At 27.4% G+C, this 26360-nt stretch overlaps 1 protein-coding gene across 1 annotated transcript; it reads left to right on the top strand.

Moving 5' to 3' along the window:
• Nucleotides 1–20119: 20119 nt before the first annotated feature.
• On the top strand, nucleotides 20120–20861 carry LOC124915087 (protein RALF-like 33). The gene has a single exon (XM_047455740.1). The coding sequence runs from the start codon at nucleotides 20217–20219 to the stop codon at nucleotides 20583–20585; it is 369 nt and encodes a 122-aa protein (XP_047311696.1). The 5' UTR covers nucleotides 20120–20216; the 3' UTR covers nucleotides 20586–20861.
• The last annotated feature ends 5499 nt before the right edge of the window (nucleotides 20862–26360 follow it).

Below are 26360 nucleotides of genomic sequence, written 5' to 3'. Positions count from 1 at the left end.
TACTTGTCTAACTAAGTTTCCCTTTAGACCGCGTCTAAAGGAGTTAGACTTCCACGTCTAACTACGTTTCCTTTTAGACCGCGTCTAAAAGAGTTAGACGTACCCGTCTAATTACGTTTCCCTTTAGACCGCGTCTAAAGGTTTTAGATGTGCCCGTCTAACTACGCTTCCCTTTAGACCTCGTTTAAAGGAGTTAGACGTACCCGTCTAACTATGTTTCCCTTTAGACCGCGTCTAAAGGAGTTAGACATACCCGTCTAACTACGTATGAAGTCTAAGATAACATTCTTTAAACCACGTCTAAAGTAACATAGTCTTATATATGCACATGCACAAAACAAACAGACAACTTAGCTTTATTCACAACTAAGTTTTAACAAAGATCATCAAAATAAAGTCAACATAAAATAAGCTTATTCTTTAGTTTATTTTAGTCAAAATAATTTGACCCAACATAATTTCCTATATATAAATTATTTACGAAGATTTATTCAATTAAATATTCACAATAATGGTTATCTTATTTATTGTATAATAAGTATAACAATCTTAAAATAGTTTCAGTGTGCTAAGCTATATAGTATCTTATGTCGTTGAAAATATTTGTCTTTTATTTTTATAAATACTAGTTGTGATATTACATAAAGATGATAAATTGTCTCAAGGATGTGGTCAATTCAGAATCGTTCAAGAGGAGTGGTCAACTAGTCATTAGTTATGGTTGAATAACCTTGAACGAGTTGAGTAAAAAAAGAATAATGAGTTATTCTCAATTAAGAAAATAAAAGGTCGTAACGGTAGTATAAATACTAAAGCTCGAAGTTAAAAGAGTTATGTAGCTTGGATTTGAATAGACAAAAAAAAAAAACTCATAATTATGCGGCATTAATAGAAGAGGGACTGGTTCTAATTTTCATTAATAGGACCTTTTTTATTTGGTCTTACAATAAAATATTAATTGATTTGAGAAATAATGTAGTAAATGTGGCAATATTATGAAATGGAAACGTGCAACCGAAAATAAATATTTAATCGGATTCGGACAAAGATGCTTGAAACATTATGATTTATTTATTTAAAAATCATGTGACATAGTGAAATTTTATTTGATTAAATATTCTAATTTATTTTATAGAAATAATGTGATGAAATAAATATTTTAATTGATTAAAATATTATAATTTCTTATATAGAGATTATGTGAAGAATGATTTTTATATGAATAAACATTCTAATTTTTGTATAGAAATTATGTTTTATTCAATTAAATATTTATAATATAGTTATATTATTCATTATATGATAAGTATAGCAAAAATAATTTGTAAAAGAATTATGTGATAATTTTTTGATTAGAAAACCAATGATTTAAATCATATAAATGTGTGTAATTTAAAAAAATGTACCAATTGAATGTGGGGGCCAATATTTAATTGATAATAACTTGTGTATATTAGGATAAATAAAAAAATAATTTATTATTAGAGAAATATATTCTCTACAAAAAAATAAAGTTGTGCAACTTAATAAAATGAAATAAAAAATAACAAAAATATTTTTTTATATATTTGCTAAGTTGGTTCTCAAATTGATATTTCAATTTTGAGGATTTTGAAATCAAAAAACATGTCATTTATTTGACATTATTTTCCTATAAATCTGAATGACAAATGCCTTCAAAAATGATTTTATGACATAGTTGAACAAGAAAATTTGACTTTGTAAAAACTTTGTATGATTTATAACAAGGTTTATAATAATGGTATAAAAAAGTTTCATATTATGATTTTTAGTGAATTTAAATCAATGAATGTGACAATTGTGAATATATTTAAAGACGATGAAATTGGTTATTTCATTACGTGTCTTTTTGTACATTTTTTTATCGTTAAAATGTACGATAAAAATTATTAAATCCATTAAGGTTGTGAATTTAACTACACAAAATATCATGTTGTTATCAAATGATATATTACTATTATTAAATGAAAGACTTTACGTTTACAAGTGAATATGTTTACACTTGAAAGTGCAATCTACGTATGAAAATCTTTTAAGAAAATTATGATTGATAAACAAAACGTTATAATCTTTAATTTTGACTTATGTCGAAAAATAAAATATTTCTATGAAAAATATGTAATCGTTTACACAAATCCAGAATAGTTCAAAGACATTTTGTCTACTTATTAGTCAAATAAAATATTTTCTTAAAAAATGTTTAAATGGTAAACATGTATGAATGACAATGCTTCTTATTAGAAGATGTTCCAATATTATCACCAACCAAAATTTATAATTATTGTGATAGTAATATAAAATTGGACAAGCTTAGAGTTAATGACAAGTCTAGACATACACGTCTTAGACATAATGTTATTAGACTATACTCTCTAATAGAGTTATCATATTTGACAATGTTAGTCAAAGATAAAATTGTAGATTTACAAACAAAATTATTTGAATAGAGAGTTAGTTTGAAAGTCTTTTAAAACATGAAGAAAAATCCAACCTATACAAACTAGAGATCCCAAGAACTAGGTTCAATAGAACAATCTAATTGTACTAACTTAGAAGATTATTTTTTAGAATTAATCCTATAACAAAATAATATATATTTTGACGAAGATAAGTATATCACTTTTCATAACCCCCGGAAGAACCCTTTCAGTTTCGTGGAAGCTCGAGGTTCATGTATTTCAACCTCGGTGTGCGTGTTAGAATTCTTTTTAAAATAAAATATTATTTTAAAATAATTTAAATAATTTTTGACAGTTTTAAAAATTAATTAAAATAATTAATTTGAATTCAAATTTTAATAATTCGGGGGTTTTCGTTAATCAAATTACAATTTGATGTTTTTTAAATCCGTTATTTAAATTAATTAAAAATAATTAATTTTAAAGATTATTTATTTGAAACAGAGTCGCCAATTAATTTTTTAAAAATCAATAAAAGTGTCATACATGTATAAACGTATTAGTCATAGTTTCTTTTAGTTCGTAGTTTGGTAATACTCGGGAAAGAGTTTTCGTGCTTCATCCTCAATACGTATTTGTAATTGGTCTATACTTTATAATTTTAACTTTTGAAAATCGGTTGTATAATGTTTTATTTTAAGCGATTATTCTTCCGGTCCTAATCATGCATAGGTTTTAGTGTTGTTTAAAGAATTGTAACACCAATTATTTAAATGCTGGTACTTGTTGCGGATGACGTTGACTAGGGAGGAAAATACTTTTTAAAGAACATCAATTTTTAAAGGCACTAAGGTTTAAATATAAATCTCAAACAAGCCTTTATCAAAATTATTTTTTGTGGAAATATCCCAAAAATATTTTTTTAAGTATTTTTAAATTTTTTGGATTTTTAGAAAATGGTTAAAGGTTACAAAATTACAAAAATAATTTTGAAATTTGAAAATGGGAACCAAACAGGCCTTAGGACCGGTGTCTTAGGTCATGGGTTTATTTTTATTGGTCGAGGGCTAAGGGTCTTGAGTCCTAGGTCAGGAGCCACTCGTTAGGGGCTTAGGATCCTCAGTCCGGACTGAAAAGCCTCAGTCTGGGTGCTAAGGACTCCTGGTCCTAGGCTAGAATTCTTAGTCGGACCTCTCAGTCCTATGTGAGAGTCATCGGTTCTGGATTCGGAAGTTCTCTGTCGAGTGCAAAACTCCTCGGTCCTATGTCTGACATCTCGATCGGATGTAAAAAACATCGTCAGACCTCTCGGTCCTCGATGAAGAACATCTATCAGAACTCTCAATCCTAGCTAAATTTTTATCAATTAGATATCTCGGTCCTAGTTCGGACCTCTAGGTCCTCAAGAAAATCAGAATTGCAAGTTTTGTAATTTTGATAGAGGCTTGGATTCTACGATCCAAGGGCCTGGGTAGCTTTATAAAACTCCCAGGAACATTTAGAACATCACCCAAGGTATCAATCGACCTGGGTGATGATCAATTTGTTCAAAACTGTTTGTAGCTAAAAATCGGATTTTTGGTTTTAAAGTTGTTTTGAAGTGTAAGGAGTTAGTCAATAGCTTCCTTATACTTCATATACATGATTGGTACAAAAACATGAACACTGGTTGTTCGTTTTGACCAATTCAAAACTCAAAATTTCAATTATTTTGAACATTTTTATTTTGATCAAACATGGTCTATAAAGTTGTCCAACATCATTAGAAACATGTTGGGATGATTTATGGACAATTGTTCTTGAGGATTAACCCAAGAACAACAAACTCGGCTTTTTGGATTTTCAAAATTCAAATTTGGGTTTTATGTTTAATATTGATTGATTGATTCTAACCTAAACAGAAAGCTTGAAAATGATCTTAGGATCAATTTCCAATCCTAAAATTTAATAACCAAGCAATATACAAACTTATGAAAACTGAAATATAAAAATTTCAATTTCAAACTGGAAGTATGAATTAAGGGATGATTGAAAGTGTAACAAGGATTGGAGAACACTACTTAGACCTTAGGGAAGTTTTGGGATGCCTAGATCCAAGCTTTAGGTCCTTACCTAGAAATTTCAAAAAAATTGAAGCTTTGAGCTTCATTGGCAGATTTTCGATTTCTTCCAATTTGAGATTTGAGATGTTATCTCTTGGCTTTGGAATTGTTGAGGGAGGCTATTTATAGCCTCCCTAAGTCGGTTGATCCATCCAAGTGGATTGAATCAGCAGAAAGCCATTAATGATGTTTTTGCAGTTCTTGGATCAACTTACTAGAATAGGCAATGATTGTTCCTATAGATGTAGGAGAAATGATCACCGTGGTAGGTGATTATTTCACCTTTTGAATCAACAAAAAATGTGGACTATCGGTTGTGTTCCATCTTTGAAAAATAAAATACGGAATTCGATCTTATCCCTCTGGCGATCGCGACGAAGAAGATGATCGGAGAGTGAAACGATGTTGTTTCAGGTCTAAAAGCGGACTCGGAGCGTTCCGTCATTATTTCGTCAGCCTTTCGTCGTGATCTGGCGTCCCGTTAACGCTTTAGCTAATAGGCGTTATCCGATCCGGTGGTGCGCAAGCACGCATTCTTTCGGTTACAACCGGCTACGCGGGCGCGTCTGGGGCGTTGGATGAGATTCCAGCGCCCATCCAGTGAATGTAGTTTCGTCTATAGCTTCCTCTTAGAGTTTCGGCTACACCCGATTATGATTTTATTTTTAGTTTAAAACATTAAGGTTTGTTTGAAATTGATTTTTCTTTCACCCTTTTAGTTTTCATTTTAATCTTTTTAAATACACAAAATATTAAAATAAATATGACAAATATTTTGCCATATTTTTTTTATATATTTTAGGGTTAAATAAATAAATTTTAGGGATGAAATGGGTAACTCATTTCATTCTAAATTGTCTATTTTAATCCCTCGATTTTTTCTAAAATTATTTTAAGATAAAATGAGCACAATATTTATCTCAAAAAGTTTTATTTTTTGTTTTGATCATTTTTTTTTTAATTATTTAGGCTTTAATTATCACAATAATTAATTTAATTAATCATTTTAATTAGGTTTTGTCCTTGGGGTTAACTATTTTAATTTTATTTATTCAAAAATAAATCAAAACAATTATTTTAATTTTATAAATTGGGAGTGTAGATTTTTAGTGCATACAATTTTAATGATTCTTTGTGAGCAAAGAGATCACCTATGTGAGGGAAAAGTGGGGGTCACTTCGAATGATTGCACGACTCAATTATAGACTCTCTTACAGAACTAGGTGCGTGTTCCATGCCTAAAACGTACACAACCATGATAGCTTGACATGTATTAAGAAGAATTCTATGTGAAAGTGTGTAATCATTTACACGAAAATCAAAAAAGTCAAGGACATCGAGTCTACTAATCTACTAGTAAAGTTATATATTTTCATAAAGGAATGTTCAAAGGGTTGCACATACTTATTATATGTAGGATTCAACTGTTGAACCTTTCACCGGATTAATCTTTCAATTTCCATTAATGTGGGAAATTATTGGAAAAACTAATTCATAAATTCCATTAATGAATAAAAATGAAAATTTGGGTAGATAAAATCAAATAAAATTCAAACGAAATTCTAACGTGCATTAAAGTGAAATTTGATACAAATAATTTAATTATTATAATTTAATTAAAATTTAATGGTTTGAGTAACCTTCGTGAGATTATTGTTATTAATTTATTAGCAATTATAAAAATTATGTAATGTGTATTTCCTAATGAATGAAGAGGAAATGCAAAAGGTAATGAAGAGACACTCAATGTTAGACGTTAGATCAATGATTAGTTTTATTTTTATGACAGCTTATTATTTCAACGATATAAATAATCTTTTATCTAATTTCCACATCATATATCAAACCATAACGCCATCTTATTATTTCTCACTCTAAAATTCTAAGAGTTCTTTCTTTATATTTGTGAGTGTTCTTTGTGAGCGTTTTTCGAGTTTTGACTCAACTATTTTTTGTTGAAACCCGGTTATATGATTCATGTATCTTTGTCATGCTCGATGTATAGTAATTTCAATGCAGAATCATTACTATATTCGTTGTGTCATTGAAGACAGTCATCTGTGATAAACTTCAAAATAAACGGGAGACAATTTAATTGTTTTAACATATTTCTCAAATCAACCTCTTAAATTGATGATTTTGTTCCTTGTATATTTTTACTTTATTTTATCTTTATGTAATATTGTATTTTATATATTTTCTAGTTCTAAAGACCATAATTATTAATAATTTAATATAAAAAATCTCACGAGAAAGCTTAAATTGAAGATGACTGATTATTCATATAATCGGGACGAATGTAGGAATTTGAATTAAGGTACGTGTGGACTTAAAAAGACATTTAGTTCAAACTGGTTTCATAATAAATTTCATAATAAATAGATTTTTTTATTAATTTTTTAAGAGTTAAATTCTTCTCGATTAGCATTATATCCAGATTCAGCTCTTATATTCTGAATTAAATGGTTTACATTAGTTTGTCTTGAGCCGGGTTTAGAATTGTTTCCAGTCGTTTGTGGAGCCATAAATATATTATTGACTTTGTTTAGATTTGATATATTCAAAATAATTTTCTTTTCTTTTCAACCATTCATTTCCTTAGTTGTTATTTGTTTTTTCATTCAATTTTTTTGGTACTGAAATAACTATTACATGTTAATCCCTTACGTTGAACCTTATAAAAATTGTAAAACATAAATAAATTTTACAACTCAAAATTTAATTAATTATATTTTGTGGTTAAAATTAGTGTCCAAAAGTATAAATTACTTTAATAAAATATATTGGACTACATTATTAATTTCTTAGTGCTTTTAGGCTTGTGTTATTTTGTTTGTTTGTAGTGTGATTATGAGTGATGAATAGATTGAGCCCATTTATCATCCAATAACAGATTACATCCATTGAAAATGGTCTAATATAAATCTTTTTATGGCTTTTTGAAATTATTTTACATACCACCAAATCATTCATTCTTTCCTAAAAAATTACATATTGTTAACAATAATAATATCATTATACCACTCTATGTTTAACTTTTTATATATATATTCTCTTTTTTAATATTCTTTTAATTAGAATTTATTATTTGAAAAATATTACTAATTCCATCATCATATATTCTTAATGAGAATTTCACTTAACACATTTGATTTCTTTAGAAACATCTTTTCCATTTTTAACATTCATCTTTTACTTGTAAGCATCATAAATTTTAAAAGCTGAACTAAACTATATTAGCTATATTTATGCATTTAATGTCTCAATTTTCAATATCTTATGGCAGCACAAGATTACTTATAATCATTATTTTTTTTAAATTAACTTCAAGTCATTTAGTTTTTTATATTATTTTTAAACCCCTAACTCTAATTTATGACTTCGTTGGTGCTCTTTATCAAAATTTAATTAAAAATGACATTAATTCTTCCATGATTGATTGTTGACTTATTCAAATTGTATATTGTACTGTCCTTGTTTTTTTAATTATTATAAAATAAATAATAATTTTATTAATAAAGTAAGGAATATAATTTATTAAAAAATAAAAAAAAAAGGTGAAAAACCTAATCCAGTCTTGGTGTCATTTTGATGTGGGTTATCTGCATCAATTTTAACAAATTATATTTTATATTAAATTATTAAATGAAGTATCAAAATACTATAGGCCTTGTTCGGATTGGGGTTATTGTAATAACATAGAGGGGAAAATATATAATGATTGGTGATAATTTTGAGAAGATAAGAATATTTTTGGTAAAATTATTTAAAGGGTATTAATATATAATAATAAAATAATAAATAATAATTTAAAATAGAGGGTATTTTAGTATTTTGGGTAATGAATTGAGTGATGTGATTGATGAGAGTGGGAGTGAAAAGATGTTTAAATGAGTTAGGTTATTTAAATTACCCCAACCGAACACGCCCAATTTTTTTTTTAACAATCTATTATCCCATATTCAAACTTAAACTACCCAATCTACCATCAAATTTATTATCCTACAATAAAAATATTAAATTATTCTTAATTAAACTATACAAGTTCCTTCCCTTAATTTGTAGGTACATTGTCAACTATGTATTTCCTTAATTAAACCTAACTTTTGGTTATACGTAATTATTAAAACAATTTAGGGAAGAAAAAAAAAACTTTAATATGTTATTTAATTGAGTATTTATTAGCCGGCAGAGAATAAATACAAAAGGTCCCAAGATTCCTTTTTCTTTCTGGGTAGTTGTTAAAGAGACGCAAATGATAAGGGAAATTAATTAAATACATAAAAATGATGGTTGCAAATTAATTATTTTTTTTAATTTTAAACTTAATTGTATTTCTATATATAGCATGTTGACTTCATTTAAAAATAAATACTATGTAAGCTTTTATTCTAGAGGTTATTTCGATTACCATCACATTAATTAGAATTTATTTGATGATCTAATTTGTATTAAAAATTGTATTAAAATCTAAAAATATAAGTTCTTAATTAATTTATATTATAAAAGAGAGATAAATGGCAGATTATATCAATTATTAAAAATTATATGTTGGTTTCTTATTCTAAATTTTCAGTCTTCAATTATTAATCTTGAAATTTTATCTCAAACAAAAATAATATTATTTTTAATAAAGAAGTCTTTAACATATATTATAGAGATATTACTTTGTTGGATCCATAATCCTGAATTTTGAATAAATTTATTATTTATTGAAATTTTAATTTATTTTCGAAATAACTAAACTTATTCTAACAATCATAATGTTCATTTATACATGAATATCTTTTTTAGTGAGAATAGAATGTAAAATATTTGATTTTTAACAAAAGTGAATTGTATTTTGTTTAAGATCTAAAATTTTATATTCTATACAAATATATTCCACATCTATTATACATATTAAATAAGTTTATATACTTAATATTTCAATAAATTTTATAAAACCCTTTATTTACTGTGGATAAAATTTCTCTCAAACAACTATTTTAAACAACATAAAAAAACATATATATATATATATATATAAATAAGTATTTTTTTAGAATGTAAATTGAAATTAGTCAATATTTATATATTAATGAAATTTGTGTTGATAATTTTCTAAATTAAAAAAAAAAATTTATAAAATGTTTCTAAATTTTTATTGGAAAAGATTAGTTAAGTATGAAATATTATTTCAAATTTATTGGAAATTTTACTGACCTAAAAATATAACAAATTAGATTTTTTAAATTTTAAAGTTATATGTCTTGAATACTATTTTGATATTTGACCACTTGTACAATCATTGTTTTTTCAAACTTATTAATTGGTAACGTTAAAGAGACGTGGGAGAATGTCTCCTATCATTATCATTATATTTTAAAATGATTTAATTAGAGATTAAAAAAATAAAACAATTTATAAAAAGTTATTTATAATTAAAATCTAAGAATGAAAATTATTTGTATAATTTATTGTTAGCAAGTTTGAGTTTTTATTTTGTTAATGAAATTAAATTTACATTTATTGTAAACTGTTAAATACTTATATATTATTATATTTATAACAACTAGCCCGATTTCATACATTTAAACAGATAAAAATAAAATAACAAAATTATTATCATATATAATCAACCTTCTCTTTATTAATTTTTATCAATTCACTTCGGTCAACTAACATATTCGTTATTAATTAACTATCTTCTCTTTACTGACATTTATCAACTCACTTTCGTTAAACAATAATCTTATTTTTACTCACTTATTAATTTGCAACGGGTGAAATTCGAACTATCAATCTTTATTATACATAATGAACACTTAACAATTACACCACTTAAGATTATTGATTTTTTTTTATAATTTTATGTATTATTATATAATTGATATAACTATATATATATATATATATAACTATATATATATATATATAACTATATATATATATATATATAACTATATATATATATATATATAACTATATATATATATATATATATATAATTATGAGAATATATATATATATATTATATATACAAAATAAAAATATGATTAGTTTAGTTGTTTAAAATGTTGAAGTTACATGGTTAGAAATGTTCTATGTTCATTTAATTTGAAGTTGAATTTGAAATATAAAGTATTATTAGTCTAGTTAATTAAGATATTAAACTTATATTGTGAGGTTCTTCGAAACTTATGTATATCACATTTTTATTTAATTTTTTAAGTTTATGGGTGGGCGGGTCAACCGACAACCCGACCTAACTATTTATTTATTTATTTCACATGTATATCCAAGTTAACCACAATTCTCGACCCGTTCAGACACTTTGAAATTAAACATTATTATGTATATATAGATTATTATTATTTTAAAATTTTAAGTGTGTAAAAAGAATTTTAAATAGAATAAATTTTACAATTTCACTCCAAACACCTTAAATTGAAGTTTAAGTTAGGCAAATTTCATACATTAAAAAAATATATTATTTTTAAATTGATTTATATTTTATTGATATCCATCAATAAACAAAATATTCTTATTAGAATTCTATTTATTGTTAGTAGAGTTTTTATTATTGTTAACCATTGAGCTAATTACCTAATAAATTTATTAGGTTGATTTTATTTATTGTTAGTAGAGTTTTTTTTAATATTAACCATTGACCTCCTAATTTAAATCGAATTAGTTTGAATATATTAAATGAGTACTCGCTCCACTTTTTTATTTTTACTTTTTTTAAAAATATTTTTAATAACATAATTTGGTTAAAAAAATATATAATTTCATCAAATTGAGGTATCTACTTACTATTTATAAATAAAATTAATATAAATTTTAGTTTAGATTAAATATTTTAATAACTAAAATATAATAGTATTAACTTTAATTGAAAAATAATAAATTTATAAATCTCTTATACATTTTTTTTTTAAACGGTTTAACACTATTTAATTAATAAGAAGCCAAAAAAAATAGAATGTTAAAAATGAAAACTAAATAAACCCTAATTTGATTATAAATGATTTAGAACAGTTCGAACTAATTTGGCATCATAACAAATTTATTTTTTTTAAAATTATAAAACAATTTATCATTATTTTTATTATAATCTAAAAATTATAATAATGTTTTTTTGGTCTACGTAGTTTTCCTCTAAATCGATCTTTTATCTAATTAAATCATAAAATATAATATTAGCATTAGTACAGTTAAAAAGTAAATAATTCAATATCAACCATTTATTTTATTAAAAATGTTCATTTATCTATTCAAATATTTTAATTTTTATTCCTTATAAAACATAGAAATGATTAAAAAAATATTTTAATTATTTTCAAATAACTTCACTAAATCACTTTACATCCTACAATTTAAAAAAAAAAAAAGAGCTTGTTTGATTTAAAATAAAACAATGGATATTTCTATGTACAATCTAATAACTATAACTTCACTCATGAGTCATATCTTCCTAGTGTAGTGTCACCTTGGTCGAAAATAAACACATTGAATCTGTCAATGTGTTGGATCAATCAACTTCATTTAAGTAAACGAGAGAGAGTTAGAGAGAATCTCATTTTTCGTTGATCGGATCTGTCTCGTTAACCTTACGGATGTTAAAAAGTTAGTTGTTGAGATGCCAAATTCAGAAAGATTTGATATGGATAGGAGGGATGTCGTGATAAGAAGGGATTAAATGAACCAACATATTTTTGTGAGGCTAATATTAAGAATTCGTCTTCACAACCCATAAGGTTGCGATGTCACCCCGGATGTCGAGAAAGAAAAGTGCGAGCAAGTGATTGCTAGTGACCAAAAAGGGTCCCCATTTTCATTTACTAAGTCCATTTTGAACGTAACTTCTGACAAATATTCTCTATTTACATTATCGTGTAAAATGTTACAGATGGTGGAGTATAAAAAAACTAAGGTCATCAACCTTGCCCTATTTCGGATTTGTTATCCGAACAAAAGCGATTGATTAGTATAAAATGAATGTTAGTCAGCTCTAGAAGACATAATTCAAGACATCCCTATTAGAACCCTTTATCCTAAAATTAAAAATCATGACCGATTTTCATTCACGACGTGTCTTGTTAGGAATCGATGGATTCTAAGCAAGATTATGATGCCAATGAGAATATTTTAATGGAAATCTCAATGCATAATATGACGTTGGATGAAAACAAATCCCCTTGAGGGAGGTCTATGAATTGTAGACTAAAGTGTGGCTCAATTTGCGCGAGATCTCACCCTTACGTATATTTTCCACCTAAGACTCGTCGAACAGCTACTACCGCGGGGGTTATATGCAAGAGAGAAAGTGTGTCTCGAAGCCGAGAAAAGGTTAATCCGATTAGATTTTATCAATGATTGGAAAGGTTACTGTTTGCAACGTTTATGAAATCAATGATGGTGTGAAGAGATGTGTCACTAAATATTTAAGTCACTATTAGGAACCCTTTGTTGTGACATATATGTTTTAGTAAAACTAAAATTCAAAAGATGAATTAGTGAATTGTATATAATTTATGTAATTGACGGTTGAGTGGTTGGGAGACTCTTGATTTTATGAGTCTCTCGTGGGATTTTGTGATTTTATGAAAAAAATTTATATTATGGTAAGTCGTTGTCGTATGTTAGTATGTGTCATAAGAATATAGAATCGGTGACTCACTTCATTTTGTATTGTCAATGGTGGCTAGTATATGGAGATTTTTTTTTTGTTAATTATGACTATGATTCACTAAGTGGTGTACAAGTTTTTGGGTATATAGTTGTTGTAAATTTGGATTGAGTCGACATATATGTCAGGAATACATATTTGAGTTATTATCTCGATTATTTTCTGGTGAACTATCTACTTTGAGAGAAATCGTTGAATTTTCAATGATATTAGTCGTTCAGTGTGTATCATTCATAATGCTATTATTATAACACTTTATGATACTCGTTCTAGAAAGTCGGTGGAATTATTTGTTCTTATTGAAGATTTATGACCTCTATAATTTCAGATATAAAATGTTTGTATTTTTTTTTTCATTATTTGACATTTTTTCTCATATATTATGTCATTATGCTTAAATAATTTTTATAATTTTTAATATGCATGGAATATTAAAATAATAAAATTCACTCATTTTCATTCAATAATTTAATAAATTATTTTTTATTTATTAAAAATAATAATTTTTCTTATACATTATAATAAATCACTTTATAATAATAATAATAAAAAAATTAAAAAAAAACCATTTCTTAAATAAATAAATAAAATACATTGAACAACTGTCAATGCAATGAACTTAGAAAATATATGCCTGTCAGGAATTTGTTTGATATGAGTTATAAAACATTAAAATTAAAACATTATTGTTTAGTTTAAGATAGCAGTTGTTTAAGTTATTTAAATAAAATAGTAATTAATAATTGAATGAATTTACTAAAATAAATAATTTCAAATAAGCAAGTAAAAAAATAGCGTTCATCTCATCTGTTCGGTTGTGAACCCGCGCGTGGAACCCACATACAATAGCAAATGATTCACCGTCTCTTGTCTGGGAAAGGAGAATCTACAATATAACGGAAATTAGGAAAATGCCAAAACAGAGGATCAGAATTCAAAAGATGCACGGAAGACAGTTTTAAATTTAAGTACCTTGTTTGATTTTGTTTTTTTAGAATTTTTATGATTTTTTTTTTTCAAAATACATTGTTTAAAAATAAATGTGTTATTTGAGATTTATATATATATATATATATATATATATATTATATTTAAAGTAAAATTTAATAAAAATAAATTAAAGGTATTTTATTTTTTTTAATTAATAATTTAAGTGATTTAATGATTAGAATAATATTGATATAATAGAGAATAATTATTTTAAAAATCTAAAAAAAAACTTACATAAATAATAAAAACCCATAATCTTAGATAATTACACCGGGTTGCTATTTTTTTTCAAAAACTAATTCACCATAATTAGAATATAACATCTGAACATATTTCTTTAAAACTATACCTCCTAATTGTTTATTTATTTTTCTTCTGGAATGAAAGTTTGAATAGGCGGAATTGAAATTAAAGTTGGAATTGAAATTAAAATGGATATTGAAATTCTAATTTTAATTCCACTATTATTATTATGTTTTGAAAAAATTATAATTCAATTCTAATTCTTATATTTGAAAATATTATATAATAAAAACAATTAAAATATATATATTAAATGCTTAAAATAAACTAGCATCACATTAATCTGTCATTAGGTATATAATCCACGTTATCATTTTCTTTCTCCTCCCTTCTACTCTCTTTTTCTTAATTAAATTTTGTTTTCTATTACCATATATATATATATATATATATATATATATATATATATATATATATATATATATATATATATATATATATATATATATATATATATATATATATATATATATATATCATTTAATTTTTTTTTATCTATTTTAATATAAATTCCAAATATAAATATTTTTATAAATGCACTTACTTTAATAGTTTTATATTTATTTTATTTTTATATATATATAAACTATTTTTTTTATATAAATCACCTCACTTCATAATTTTATATTTATTTGTTACCTTATATATATTATATTATTTTTCATCATTAATTTTATAGAAATATATTTTATATTTTATCATACATTTATATATATATATATATATATATATATATATATATATATATATATATATATATATATATATATATATATAATATTTTCTTTATTTTCTTTATAAGTATAAATAATTTTTATGTTAATATAAAAATTAACTAATTGATAATAAATATTAAATACAAAATATATATATACATACACAAAATAATAAAATTATTTCAAAAATTATAAGTGGTTTAGCGATTTAAGTGTTCAAATTTCATGCTTAAGACCAGGATTTGAATCCCAAAACATGCAAATTTATATTTACAAGAATGTATTCTTTACTATAATATATAGTGGCGCAACTTTTAAACAAATGATAAGCATCTAAAAATGTGATGCCGAAATTAGTGGTTGATTTGATGAATATTTGAAAGTGTGAGGTCACGATATGAATGTTAGGTGGTGGGTGGTTTGCCGAGATGGAGATCAAAATTAGTGATTGGTGTGACGAGCATTTGAAAGTGTGAAGTCACAAGATGGAGGTCGGGTAGTGGGTAGTTTGTCGAGTGTGAGATCGAAATTAGTGATTGGTATGACGAGCATTTGAAAGTGTAAGGTCATGAGATGGAGGTCGGGTGATTGGTGGTTTGTCGAGTGTGAGGTCAGAATTAGTGTTTGGTTTGACGAACATTTAAAAGTGTGAGGTCACGAGACGAAGGTCGGGTGGTGGGAGATGAATGTCGGGTGGTGGTTAGTGGTTGATTTGACGTTGGATAAGAGGTTTATGATCAATTGGGATTGGTTGTTGATTTATTGAAGTGAGAGTAAAAGAAAAGTTAACTAAGATTGGTGAGTGGTTTGTCGAGGGATAAATGCATATGAAAAAGTGAGTCACAATATTAGGTCACTGAGTGGTTTGCCGAGGGAATAAAAAGTCATATGAAAAAGTGTGAGTCACAAGATGATGGTCAATTGGAAGGTTAATGGTTGAGTTTGACGAGATATAAGAGGTGTGTCATCAATTGAGGTCGACTAAGATTGGTGGATGGTTTACCAGTGATGTAGTGACACGTCATTCCCCCCCCCTCTCAAATTCCCTCCCCTATTACTCCTTATAAAATATATGTTAATATTAAGTTTCAGATTAAACTTAATTTTTACAACCTAAAACTAATTTTAAATTAATTAGATTTGAATAATATTAATTTTATCTAAAATATTTATAGATAAATAATATTTATATATATATATATTTTTATCCGTGCATTTGTACGGGATTCATGCTAGTATATAATTAATGATGCTTAATTTTAAATTGTCCGGATTGTCGGGCCGAGAGCTGTGGAATTGCGTCGATCGGACTATAAAAAAAATTACTTTCGATTTAGAATAGGCTAAAATATATGATATGTTATATATAGATGAATTTATTTATTATGAATGTGTTTATTTTTGTTTTGTAGTTATTTTTGGAGAAGGGAAGAAACAAAAATAATCGAGGGACCCAAGGCCCAATTGAGAAAGTGCTTTTGGTTGTTCTTCAACTGATTTGTGGAAGACATGTTCTAAGACGCGTGAAACCTTGATAGATTTCTTCAAATGCGTTTTTATCCTTCGTTTTAACTTCGAATTTAGCTCTGCAAAGTGTTGTGGAAATGTATGGGAGAGTAGAATTTGAATTCTTTAACGCATTTGACCAATCAACAATCACAAATTCTCTAACGAGGGTAGAACGAGTCTTGGTAAAAAGAGCCAAAAACAAAATTACGGGAGTTCGACCATGATGTTTTGACCTAATATTTTACAACGCCTTATTAATAACCTAAGCTACCTACCATAAAAATACAGCTGCCCAGACCCCAAGATCCCAATTTATTATTTTTCAAAGCAGAATAGACAACGCCTTATAGGTGGATACCAACCCTAAGTTCCTGGGTTCAAGCCCGTCAAGCGGCAAATTTTGCGCCTGGTTAAATGATTAAGTGTGTTTGCGGGCTACATACTTAATCCTTTACCCCTTTTTTTTTAATCAAATTATTTTGCTTTGAAATTTTCTGTCTAGCTTGATAAGGAAACTCATAATTTTTATAAGGAATCCTATCACTTTTACTTTTGTTTTGTAATTTCAATTTCAATAAAGAGTAGATTGACATTTCTTTAATCTCTATACATCTGATGTGTTTTGATTGTCAAATTTGATTTGCATATTGTGAATTGAATATTTTTAAAAGCTTGTTGTGTTCATAGAATTCCCAAATTCATATATAATCAAACACTTCCAAATTAATCTAAAAGGAATTAATTTATGAAACTGTGTTCTTGAGCATTTGGTTTAAAGGAAAAAGATTTAAAAGGTGTATAATATTGTTTATTAATTGAATAAAATATTTGTACCCAAAACACACATTTTTGTTTGATAAAAAAATTAAAGAAAATTTATTCAAATTTTTTTTGATTTTCATGATCGATGTTATAGAGGTGATTATGTTGTTATATTGTTGTTAAAAAACCCTAAATTGACATTTGTGTTCAGCTAGATTTTGAATTTGGTTGATTTTGTGTAGAGTGTGTTCTTGGTGTAGTGGAGGTGTTCTTCGTTGAAGTCACCTGATTGAGTTTCTGGAAGAGTGACCGAGAAAAGTGGTTTGGCTAGCTTTTCGACCGAGAAAACTAGCTAGTGATCGTATTTTTCCAACCCTAACTAGTTTTTCGACCGAGAAAACTATGTAGCGACCAATATTTTTTGCCCACCTTGCCATCCAATCGTATTTTCTATGCATCCGACCATGTTTTTCAGCATAGCTAGATTTTCGACCGAGAAATCTAGCCACACCCAAGAAAACGCACATGCAATCAAGAAATTGAGCTAGCAGTCTAGCCTTCGACCTAGATCCGATCTAGACCGGTCTGGTTTATGCTTAAGGTTTGTTTGTTTATAATTTTGTGTTTGTTTGGTTAATTTATTATTTTATTATTTAATTATTTTCTAAAAATAAAAAAAATAGAAAATGCATAAAAATGGTATTTTCGAAAAAAAAACATGAAAAAAGATTTCGCAAAGGACTCGTTTGGCCAAAGTTTTTCTCAACTTGACGTGGTCATATCTTTCAAAATACTTGTCCAAAACATATATAATCGATATATTTGAGATCACAAAAATATTTCCTACCCAATTATCGATTTTCATAATTTTCTGAACACTTTAATTTTTTCGACACTTTTCAAATGATTTTATGAATGTTTGTTTTGAGATATTTTTTGATTCTATGATGCATTTAATGAGGCTTTATCTAATATCCTTTTTAAGGATTTATACATATTGTATATGTGTTTTATTCTTGTATTTTTTTTTTTATGTTGTTACATATTTAACAAACAACAAAATAACCACACAAATATGAGTAATCACCTTTAGCAATAAGGATAAACATGATGAGGAAAAACCAATAAAATGTAAAGTGTAAAAATATATTTCAAAATGTCAAAATTGTTGTAGTAAAGAACATTAGTTTGATAGGTGTTGTGAGACATAAGGCTTTTAACTCTTTTTTACACGTAATCAAGTATCGAACTCATAAATAAAATCTATGTTTCTCTTCCGTAGAACCCCATATCAATCTGTTTTTGGTGTTCATACACCATACTTATCTTTTCCTAAATTTGCGAAAAAAATTAGGTACCGACTATTTGTCGTAGGATTTATTCTTAAAATTGAAAAAATATTAAAAGAGACCTATGTCAACTTACAATTTCATTCGCAATTTTGTTTAAATTTCGACGAAAATGTACGAAATGAGGTTGATTATAAAATCTAATTTATTTCAATAGATTTTTCTGATCATTTACACCATAAAAAACATTTCTCACATTTAAAAGAGACGATCAATAATATAATATACAAATCCAAAAAAATTGAGCGGTTTTTATCGTGTATAACTAGTATTCTTAAGCATCTGACCGAGAAAAAAAAGTCCAAACATGTTTTCTTAGCTAGGCGACCGAGAAAGTTCATCGGGCGATCCAAAAAAAAAAAAAGGGTGAAAAAGATTGTTCCCGAGTTTCGAACCTATGACACATTTCCTATTCCAACATCCAACCCACAGACCTTTCAAGCCAAGGCCGCCCTTGTGTCCATGCCTGAATACATATCCGCGACCCATCCGCGCTCATGACCAATGCTCATACCCGCGTGCCTGATCCGACGTCGTTTGTTTGCTTTTTCAATTTTAGCATTTCCTTTATTTAAGCATTTAAGTGTCTTAATTAATTTAAAAAAAATTTCAAACAAATATAAAACGCTAAAAAAGTATTATTTCTAAAGAAAATAAAAAATAGATAAGAGTCTATTTAGATTTTTCTAAACTAATTTTAATTTATTTTATAGGTACCATTCTCAAGCATAGCTCCTCGCTCATAAGTACTTGCATTCTTTTTATATTTTAGATTTAGGATCCATGAAAATAAAGTAAACATATGATTTTAGAAAGAAATTGATTAGAAACTAAACACATGTTTAGACTTGGATTCACCGTTAATTAGATATATATTTTAAATAAAATAAATAAATAAAGTGTAAAATATATTTTTTTTTATATATTTTAGTAATTAAATTAATTAAAAATACAAATAATTTACTTATATTTTTATAAAAAAAAAATATAAAAAAAACTATGTTAATTTGATTGATAAATAAGTTCAAATGTGTTAATGAGGTTAAATTTCATTTGAATACTTTCATATCATATCAAGAAACTCAACCCAAACAAGACCTAAGAAATGAGTTTGACCCCATCTGGAAAAAAAAAAGTTCAGATGGAGCAGTTAGTGGTTGTCCAAAAACTCCAAATATTATATTTTTTTTTAGCAATAATGGTAATCCTGTAATATATTCACCAAACAAGGTTATTCTATAGTAAACCATCTAGTTAATAATAATAACAATAAAGCCCCCATAGTTTTTCTCCATTCCATTTTTGTACTAGAGAGAGAAGAAATTGATTAAAGTAAAGAGATCACACCAAAACGCTCTCTTCTGAAGATCTGTGATAAAGCAGAAGCATCAATGGCGTCTTCTTCTTCTTCTTCAAGTTTCTCCATATTATCTATCTGTTTCATCGCACTACTACTACTAATCTCATCTTACGAAACATCTGCTAGCGGCGACGCCGACTTGTTTCTCGGATTGATACCAATTAAATCCGGCTGCGGAAACATCGGCGAGTGTCTCTCCGAAGAAGAGGATGAATTCGGTCTAGATTCGGAGATCAACCGTCGGATCTTAGCGACGACTAATTACATTAGTTACGGTGCTTTGCAGAGGAACAGTGTACCTTGCTCAAGAAGAGGCGCTTCTTACTATAATTGTAGATCGGGAGCTCAAGCTAATCCGTATAGCCGTGGATGTAGCGCCATCACTCGTTGCCGGAGTTAGGTTCTCTTTCTATCCTTATCTTTATCATCGTTTACTTTTGTTCATGTTTTGTTGAAATTGTTCGTATAGAAGTGAATATGGAAAGTGAAGTAGGGATCTGATGATGATGATGATGATTGGAAAAGAAGAGATTAAACTAAACAAACATATTTGTTGTTCTTATTATTCTCGTAACAGATTTGAATTTCTGTATGTGTCTATCTGTGTATCTTTCTATATATTATTATTATTATTGTATAAGTTCTTCATCACTACCAATTTGTCTTTTTGCATATACAAGATTTGATTGATTGTTTGTATCTTCCATCTTTTGAGCTTTCTGCAATCAATTCAATGACTGAATCTCTCTATTGGAGCTGCAGAAAGCTTGAAACATGTGATTTCTTGTGAAGTGCTTTAAATTTTTTTGTGATCTTCTTGCTGCTGCATGATTAACGGCAATTTTAAATTGAGTTTCTCTAATCATCTCCTTCTTAATTTTAAATTGATAATAGTCAGATTTGAATCTTTCTACAAGATGAAGTTTTTTACTTTGTCGGTGTCTTATTCGGCTTGCAAATTATTGGAAGAGATACTTTTCTGCTGTTTTTTCCTTTCTTCCTTTTGCTTTTTATTTCCTCTATCTTTAAAGAAAGAATAAAGATTCTCTATATTAATTTCAAATATAATAATAATAATAATAATAATAGAGGAGTGATATGGGCAGAAAATTTGAGAGGGAAACAATGAGGAAACAAAATGATGAGAAGAGAGAACAAAGAAAAAATTTGTTATTTTTTCAAACAATCAGATTGTGGCACGTTATTTTCTTTCAAAATTTTTTCTATCAAATTTTCTCTCCGAATCATTTCTCATAATAATAACAGAAGGTGAGAATTTAGTGTCACGAATGGTGTCGAGAATGAGGTGACAACACTTGATTGAATTAAAAAAATGAATTTTTTCTCTCCATTTAAGTCCAATCACAAATGGTGTCGAAAATAAAGTGGCAACACGTGATTGAACTTGAAAAATGAAAGTTTTCTCTACTATCACGTGTTGTCACATCATTTTCGACACCATTAATGACATTAAATTTTTGTTCTATATTATTACTTATGTTTTAACTATAGGTTATGCATCTTGAGAGAAAATGAGTCGGATTAACAAATCGGTTAACTCCAGTAAAATAAAATTGACACACTAACTTTAAAAAATAATAATACTATTATTAAAAATAATTTCTTATTATTAATTGAACTATTTTAAAAATTATTTTTAATTTATTTGAAGGAGTTAAAAATGTGAAAGAAAAAATTGATTATTTTAATGAAAAGTTTTTACTCTTATAATATTGAAAAAATCCTACTCATCATCTAAAACAAAAAGTGAAGGTAAAACCTTGTATGATTCTTTATGTTCAAGTTTGTTTTTTAGTTAGTTGTGTTTGTTCATTTTATATTTTGTGTGTTTTATTATGTTTTTGCTCTCAATAGATAAAAGGCTGCATTGTTTGGTATATACATATAAAAAAATCATTATTAGAGGCAAAATGAGATTATTCATTCATATGCAATTCTCATTATTTCACTCAATTAATTCAACTTGTAAAAGATATTAATAGCCTATTTTAAACATATTTAATTATTTTTATTTGTTTTTCATTTATAAATAATTCTATGTTATATATAATTTATTTTAAAAAGGCATTTGAAGTAAAAAACAGAGAAACATAAACCTGACACAAATGGTATTCAAATTGGTCCATTATGTTGACCCAAAAAAAGATATTTTTCTTGTTTGATCCCTCAAATGGGCTAAGGAGAAAATCAAATGGCCACAAACAGAGAAGAGTCGTATCAAGATTAGGGATGTCGAGTTCGAGTCTGTTTATCCTCTCTTATTTGTTTTATTTTGAAGATTTTTTTTATTGTTCAATTTATGAAAATTCATAGGAAGCACCATTTATACAATATTTTTTAAAAAATAAAAGTTTTCTATGATAAAATTAAATAAAATGACTTTTTTTTACCTATAATATATATTACAATATATTTAAAATTCACATTATTATACCAAATATATATATATATATATAAATAATAAATAAATAAATAAAAGTAAACTTAAAATTTTTACATAACATATGAACTAATCTCTTATCCCTCCTCTTCCTATAAAAATAAATTATATATAAAAAAAAAACTTGATTTCTTTTATAACATTCTTTGATTTCTCTTTATTTTTTAACATGTTGTTTGAATTAAAAATTGTGTAAGCAAACAATAATAAAAAAAATAAAGTGAACATAATGTCAATGCATTGCCAGCCCAACAAAAACACAAAAATAGAATAGAAAACAAAAACAAAACAAATAGATAATGCGAATAATGTACGTTTGATTTGATGGCGTTCATTCAATTTAGCATATTCGCCAAAAGAGGAAATATAAATAAAATTGCGTTTAAACGTAGAATATGTTTGATTATAATTTTGCGTTAGTATATACCTGAGAAAATTCTCTGGTCCGTAGCTTAGCACGTGTTGGATAACACGTGGCAATATAGGGATCCGGGGTGGCTCGAGGTTCGATGCCGATGCCTTCAATATTGGATTGTGTGCTAGACATCCACTTTTTAAAATTAAAACATTATTTTAAATAATTTTGTCAGTACTGACAACTTTTAAAATCCATTATGTAAAAATAGTTAATTTTATTCAAATCCTAATAATTTAGGAGATTTATTATAACCAAACGACAATTTGATTTGAAATTTAGTTTAAATTAATGAAACATAATTAATTTAAGAAGAAATTATTTATTTGAAAATAGAATCGACAAATCATTTTAGAAAATCAGTAAAATGTACGTATATAAACATATTTTATACTAGAGTTTCCATAAAGGGTTCGTTATTTGGTTACGCTCGGGAAAAGGATTTTCGCGCTATGTCCTCAGCGCCCATTGAAAACGATTTTATTTTTTATAAGTGTGGTTATCTAAAGATTTGTTTATAATATTTATTTCATTTAATTAGTAGTTTGGGGTCTTAAACACGTATAAATTTAGATTACATAAATAATTGTACAAAATTATATTAGAAGGCGTACCTACGATTGCGGTTATGTAAGATTAATACAAGACCTGAAAAATCAAAAAAAGGGTATTAAAAATTAAAAATAAATTACAAACGGGGCCTTAGTCAAAATATTTGTTTGGGAAATATCTCGAAAATATTTTGAAATCATTTTCTGATCTCTTAGAATTATTTAAAAATGGATTGGAATTCCAAAATTCCAAAAATAATTTTGGATTTTGAAAAGTGGAACCAAATAGGCCTTATGGCCAGAGTCCTAGGGCTTGGGACTGTTTTTTACCGGTCGAAGACTAGATGGGCTCGGTCTAACTGAGGAAGCTCTCGATCGGGGCTCGGGACACTCGGTCAGAAGACTAGAGGGTTTGGCCTTAGGGTTTAGGAGGCTTGGTCCTGAACATAGATTGTTCGGTCCTAGGTCTAGGAGTCTCGGTCCCAAATCTAGATTTCTCGGTCGTGGGTTCTAGGAGTCACGGTCCCAAGTCAGACCTCTCGGTCCTAGGTGAACATCCTCAATCGGATTTCTTGGTCCTTTCTAAAGAACACCAGTCCCAGGGCTCGGTCCTAGGTCAATTTTCTCGGTCATGCTTCACGGTCCTCGCCTCGGTCCTACAAGACTCAGTCCAAGAATACCGAATGTTCTTCATTTAGTATGAAATTGCAGGTTTGTATCTTTTGATACAAATCATGAAAATGTGGTCGCTAAGTTGCTATCAACTCTATTTGATGTAGGGATCATAACCCCTAATCTTAAAATTGATCAATCGAACCCTAAGACGATTGATTTTTCAAAACGATTTCTAAGGAAAAATTTGGGATCTTTTGAATTATGCCATCTCATGGCATAATTCTTATTCCAACAACTTCAAAATGATGTTTACAATCGAACATGACCAAAACTAGAACTTCAAGTGAGCTCTTAACAAATTTTAAAAATGAAATTAAAATTTTTTATTTAAAAAATTCCAATTCGATCAAACATGATCGGGATACATGTTTTATGATTTGAAAATCATTCTAACATGTTTACAAACATGTTAGATAATTATTTGATTCAAAATTAACGCTTAAAATCTCAAGAACACGAATTTCAAATTTTCTAGATTTTCAAATCAAATTTGGGTTTTTTGACTAGGGTTGAATTGATGAAATCTTTTTCAACAGAAAGTTTAGACATCATTTAGGGATTGATTTCAAATATAAAAATAACAAAAGTGAGCCATAAATAAGATCAACCCGATCAAACTTGCAAAATTCTAATTTTGAATCACAACTTGAATTATAGAAGGTTTGGAAGCTTTCTAGTGATTAAAGAACACTCCAATGATCTTGATGAAGCTTTCCAAAGCTCTGGATCGAAGCTTTGAACGCTAGAATGATTTTTTCAAAAACCAGTCACCAAAGCTTCTTTGAAATTCTTCAAGCAGGGTGTAATTATTGAATTTTGTTCGATGGATTAAAAGAAGAAGACCTAGGGAGTATTTATACTCAAGCTAGGTCAATTTCGAAGTCGAATTCATATTAAATTTGGCTTTTGAAACTGTTCTTCTTCGTTTCTGTTTTGTCCTCTCTTGGTTTATTTGAGATTGTTCCTTTTAATCGTAATCAAAGATGTTTTCTTGTCTCTCCTTTCTTTTCTGAACAAATCGAAGAACCTAATGGATCGAACTTTAACTTCCGTGTGACTGGATCGCCCCGGCGGCTCTGACGTAGGCGCCGGAGGGTCACTCGTTCCTCGCTTGTCACCAACCTAATTGTAGGGTAGGTTTTGACTTATTATCCTAGGAGAATTGAAGGCGAGAGAGAGACTTGCACGTTGGTGAAGTTTGGAGGGATAAGGACGGAAGATGGTGAAGATCAGGCTTCTAGAAGGTTGTCGACGTCCATCGTTGTTTTCTAGTGTTCGTCTAGTCTCGGCGAAGAAGACGCTCAAAACGACGTCGTTTCATTTAAATGAAATACGTTGTTACGTTCCGTTGGCGTTACGTCGGTCGTTGGGGGGTCTAGACTAACGAGGGTAGCGTCCCATTAACTAATCATAAGTGGACTTGGACGTGCGCTTCCTTGGTTACAACCGGTTGTGTGGAACGTCATGGCGCGTTGGATGAAGCCCAGACGCTCATTTGATGGCCACAAATCTTGTTGTAAAGTTTAAACATAATTTTTGCCAAACAGGATTATCAGTTTAAATTTTTAATAAAACGGTAATTTGAAATCAAAATTTTAACCCTTTCCTGCGTTTTTTCTTCACAAAATTAATACATAAAATATTTTTGGAAACATAATAAAAATCATGTTCATTTATTTTACTTTTAGGTGTTTTTTTTTGTTATTTTGAAGTATTTATTTAATTATTTTAAGCTATAAACTATACATAATTTATGTTTAAAATCATAATTAAATTATTTCAACTCCTTTTGGGGTTAACTTAGGTAAAATAAATATAATATTTTAAACCCAAATTATTTTTGATTTGTATTTAATTTTCTAATTAGGGTTTAATCATCATAATAATTAATCCTAATATAGTTTTAATTTCTCCTTTTGGATTATTTTGAAATTATAAATATTTTTATAAATTGGGATATGTCAAATTTTCATGTTTACAGTTATTTTATTACACAAAATTACTATAACGGATTATTACGCAAACGATATACATGCGAATTAAATGCCAAATCAAACGCACCCCTAAGGTCCA

This window comes from Impatiens glandulifera, chromosome 9, assembly GCF_907164915.1.
Source record: "Impatiens glandulifera chromosome 9, dImpGla2.1, whole genome shotgun sequence".
In the NCBI taxonomy this organism is placed as follows: domain Eukaryota; kingdom Viridiplantae; phylum Streptophyta; class Magnoliopsida; order Ericales; family Balsaminaceae; genus Impatiens; species Impatiens glandulifera.
Note: the sequence above shows the minus strand (reverse complement) of the source record. Positions and strands in the feature narration are given on the sequence as shown.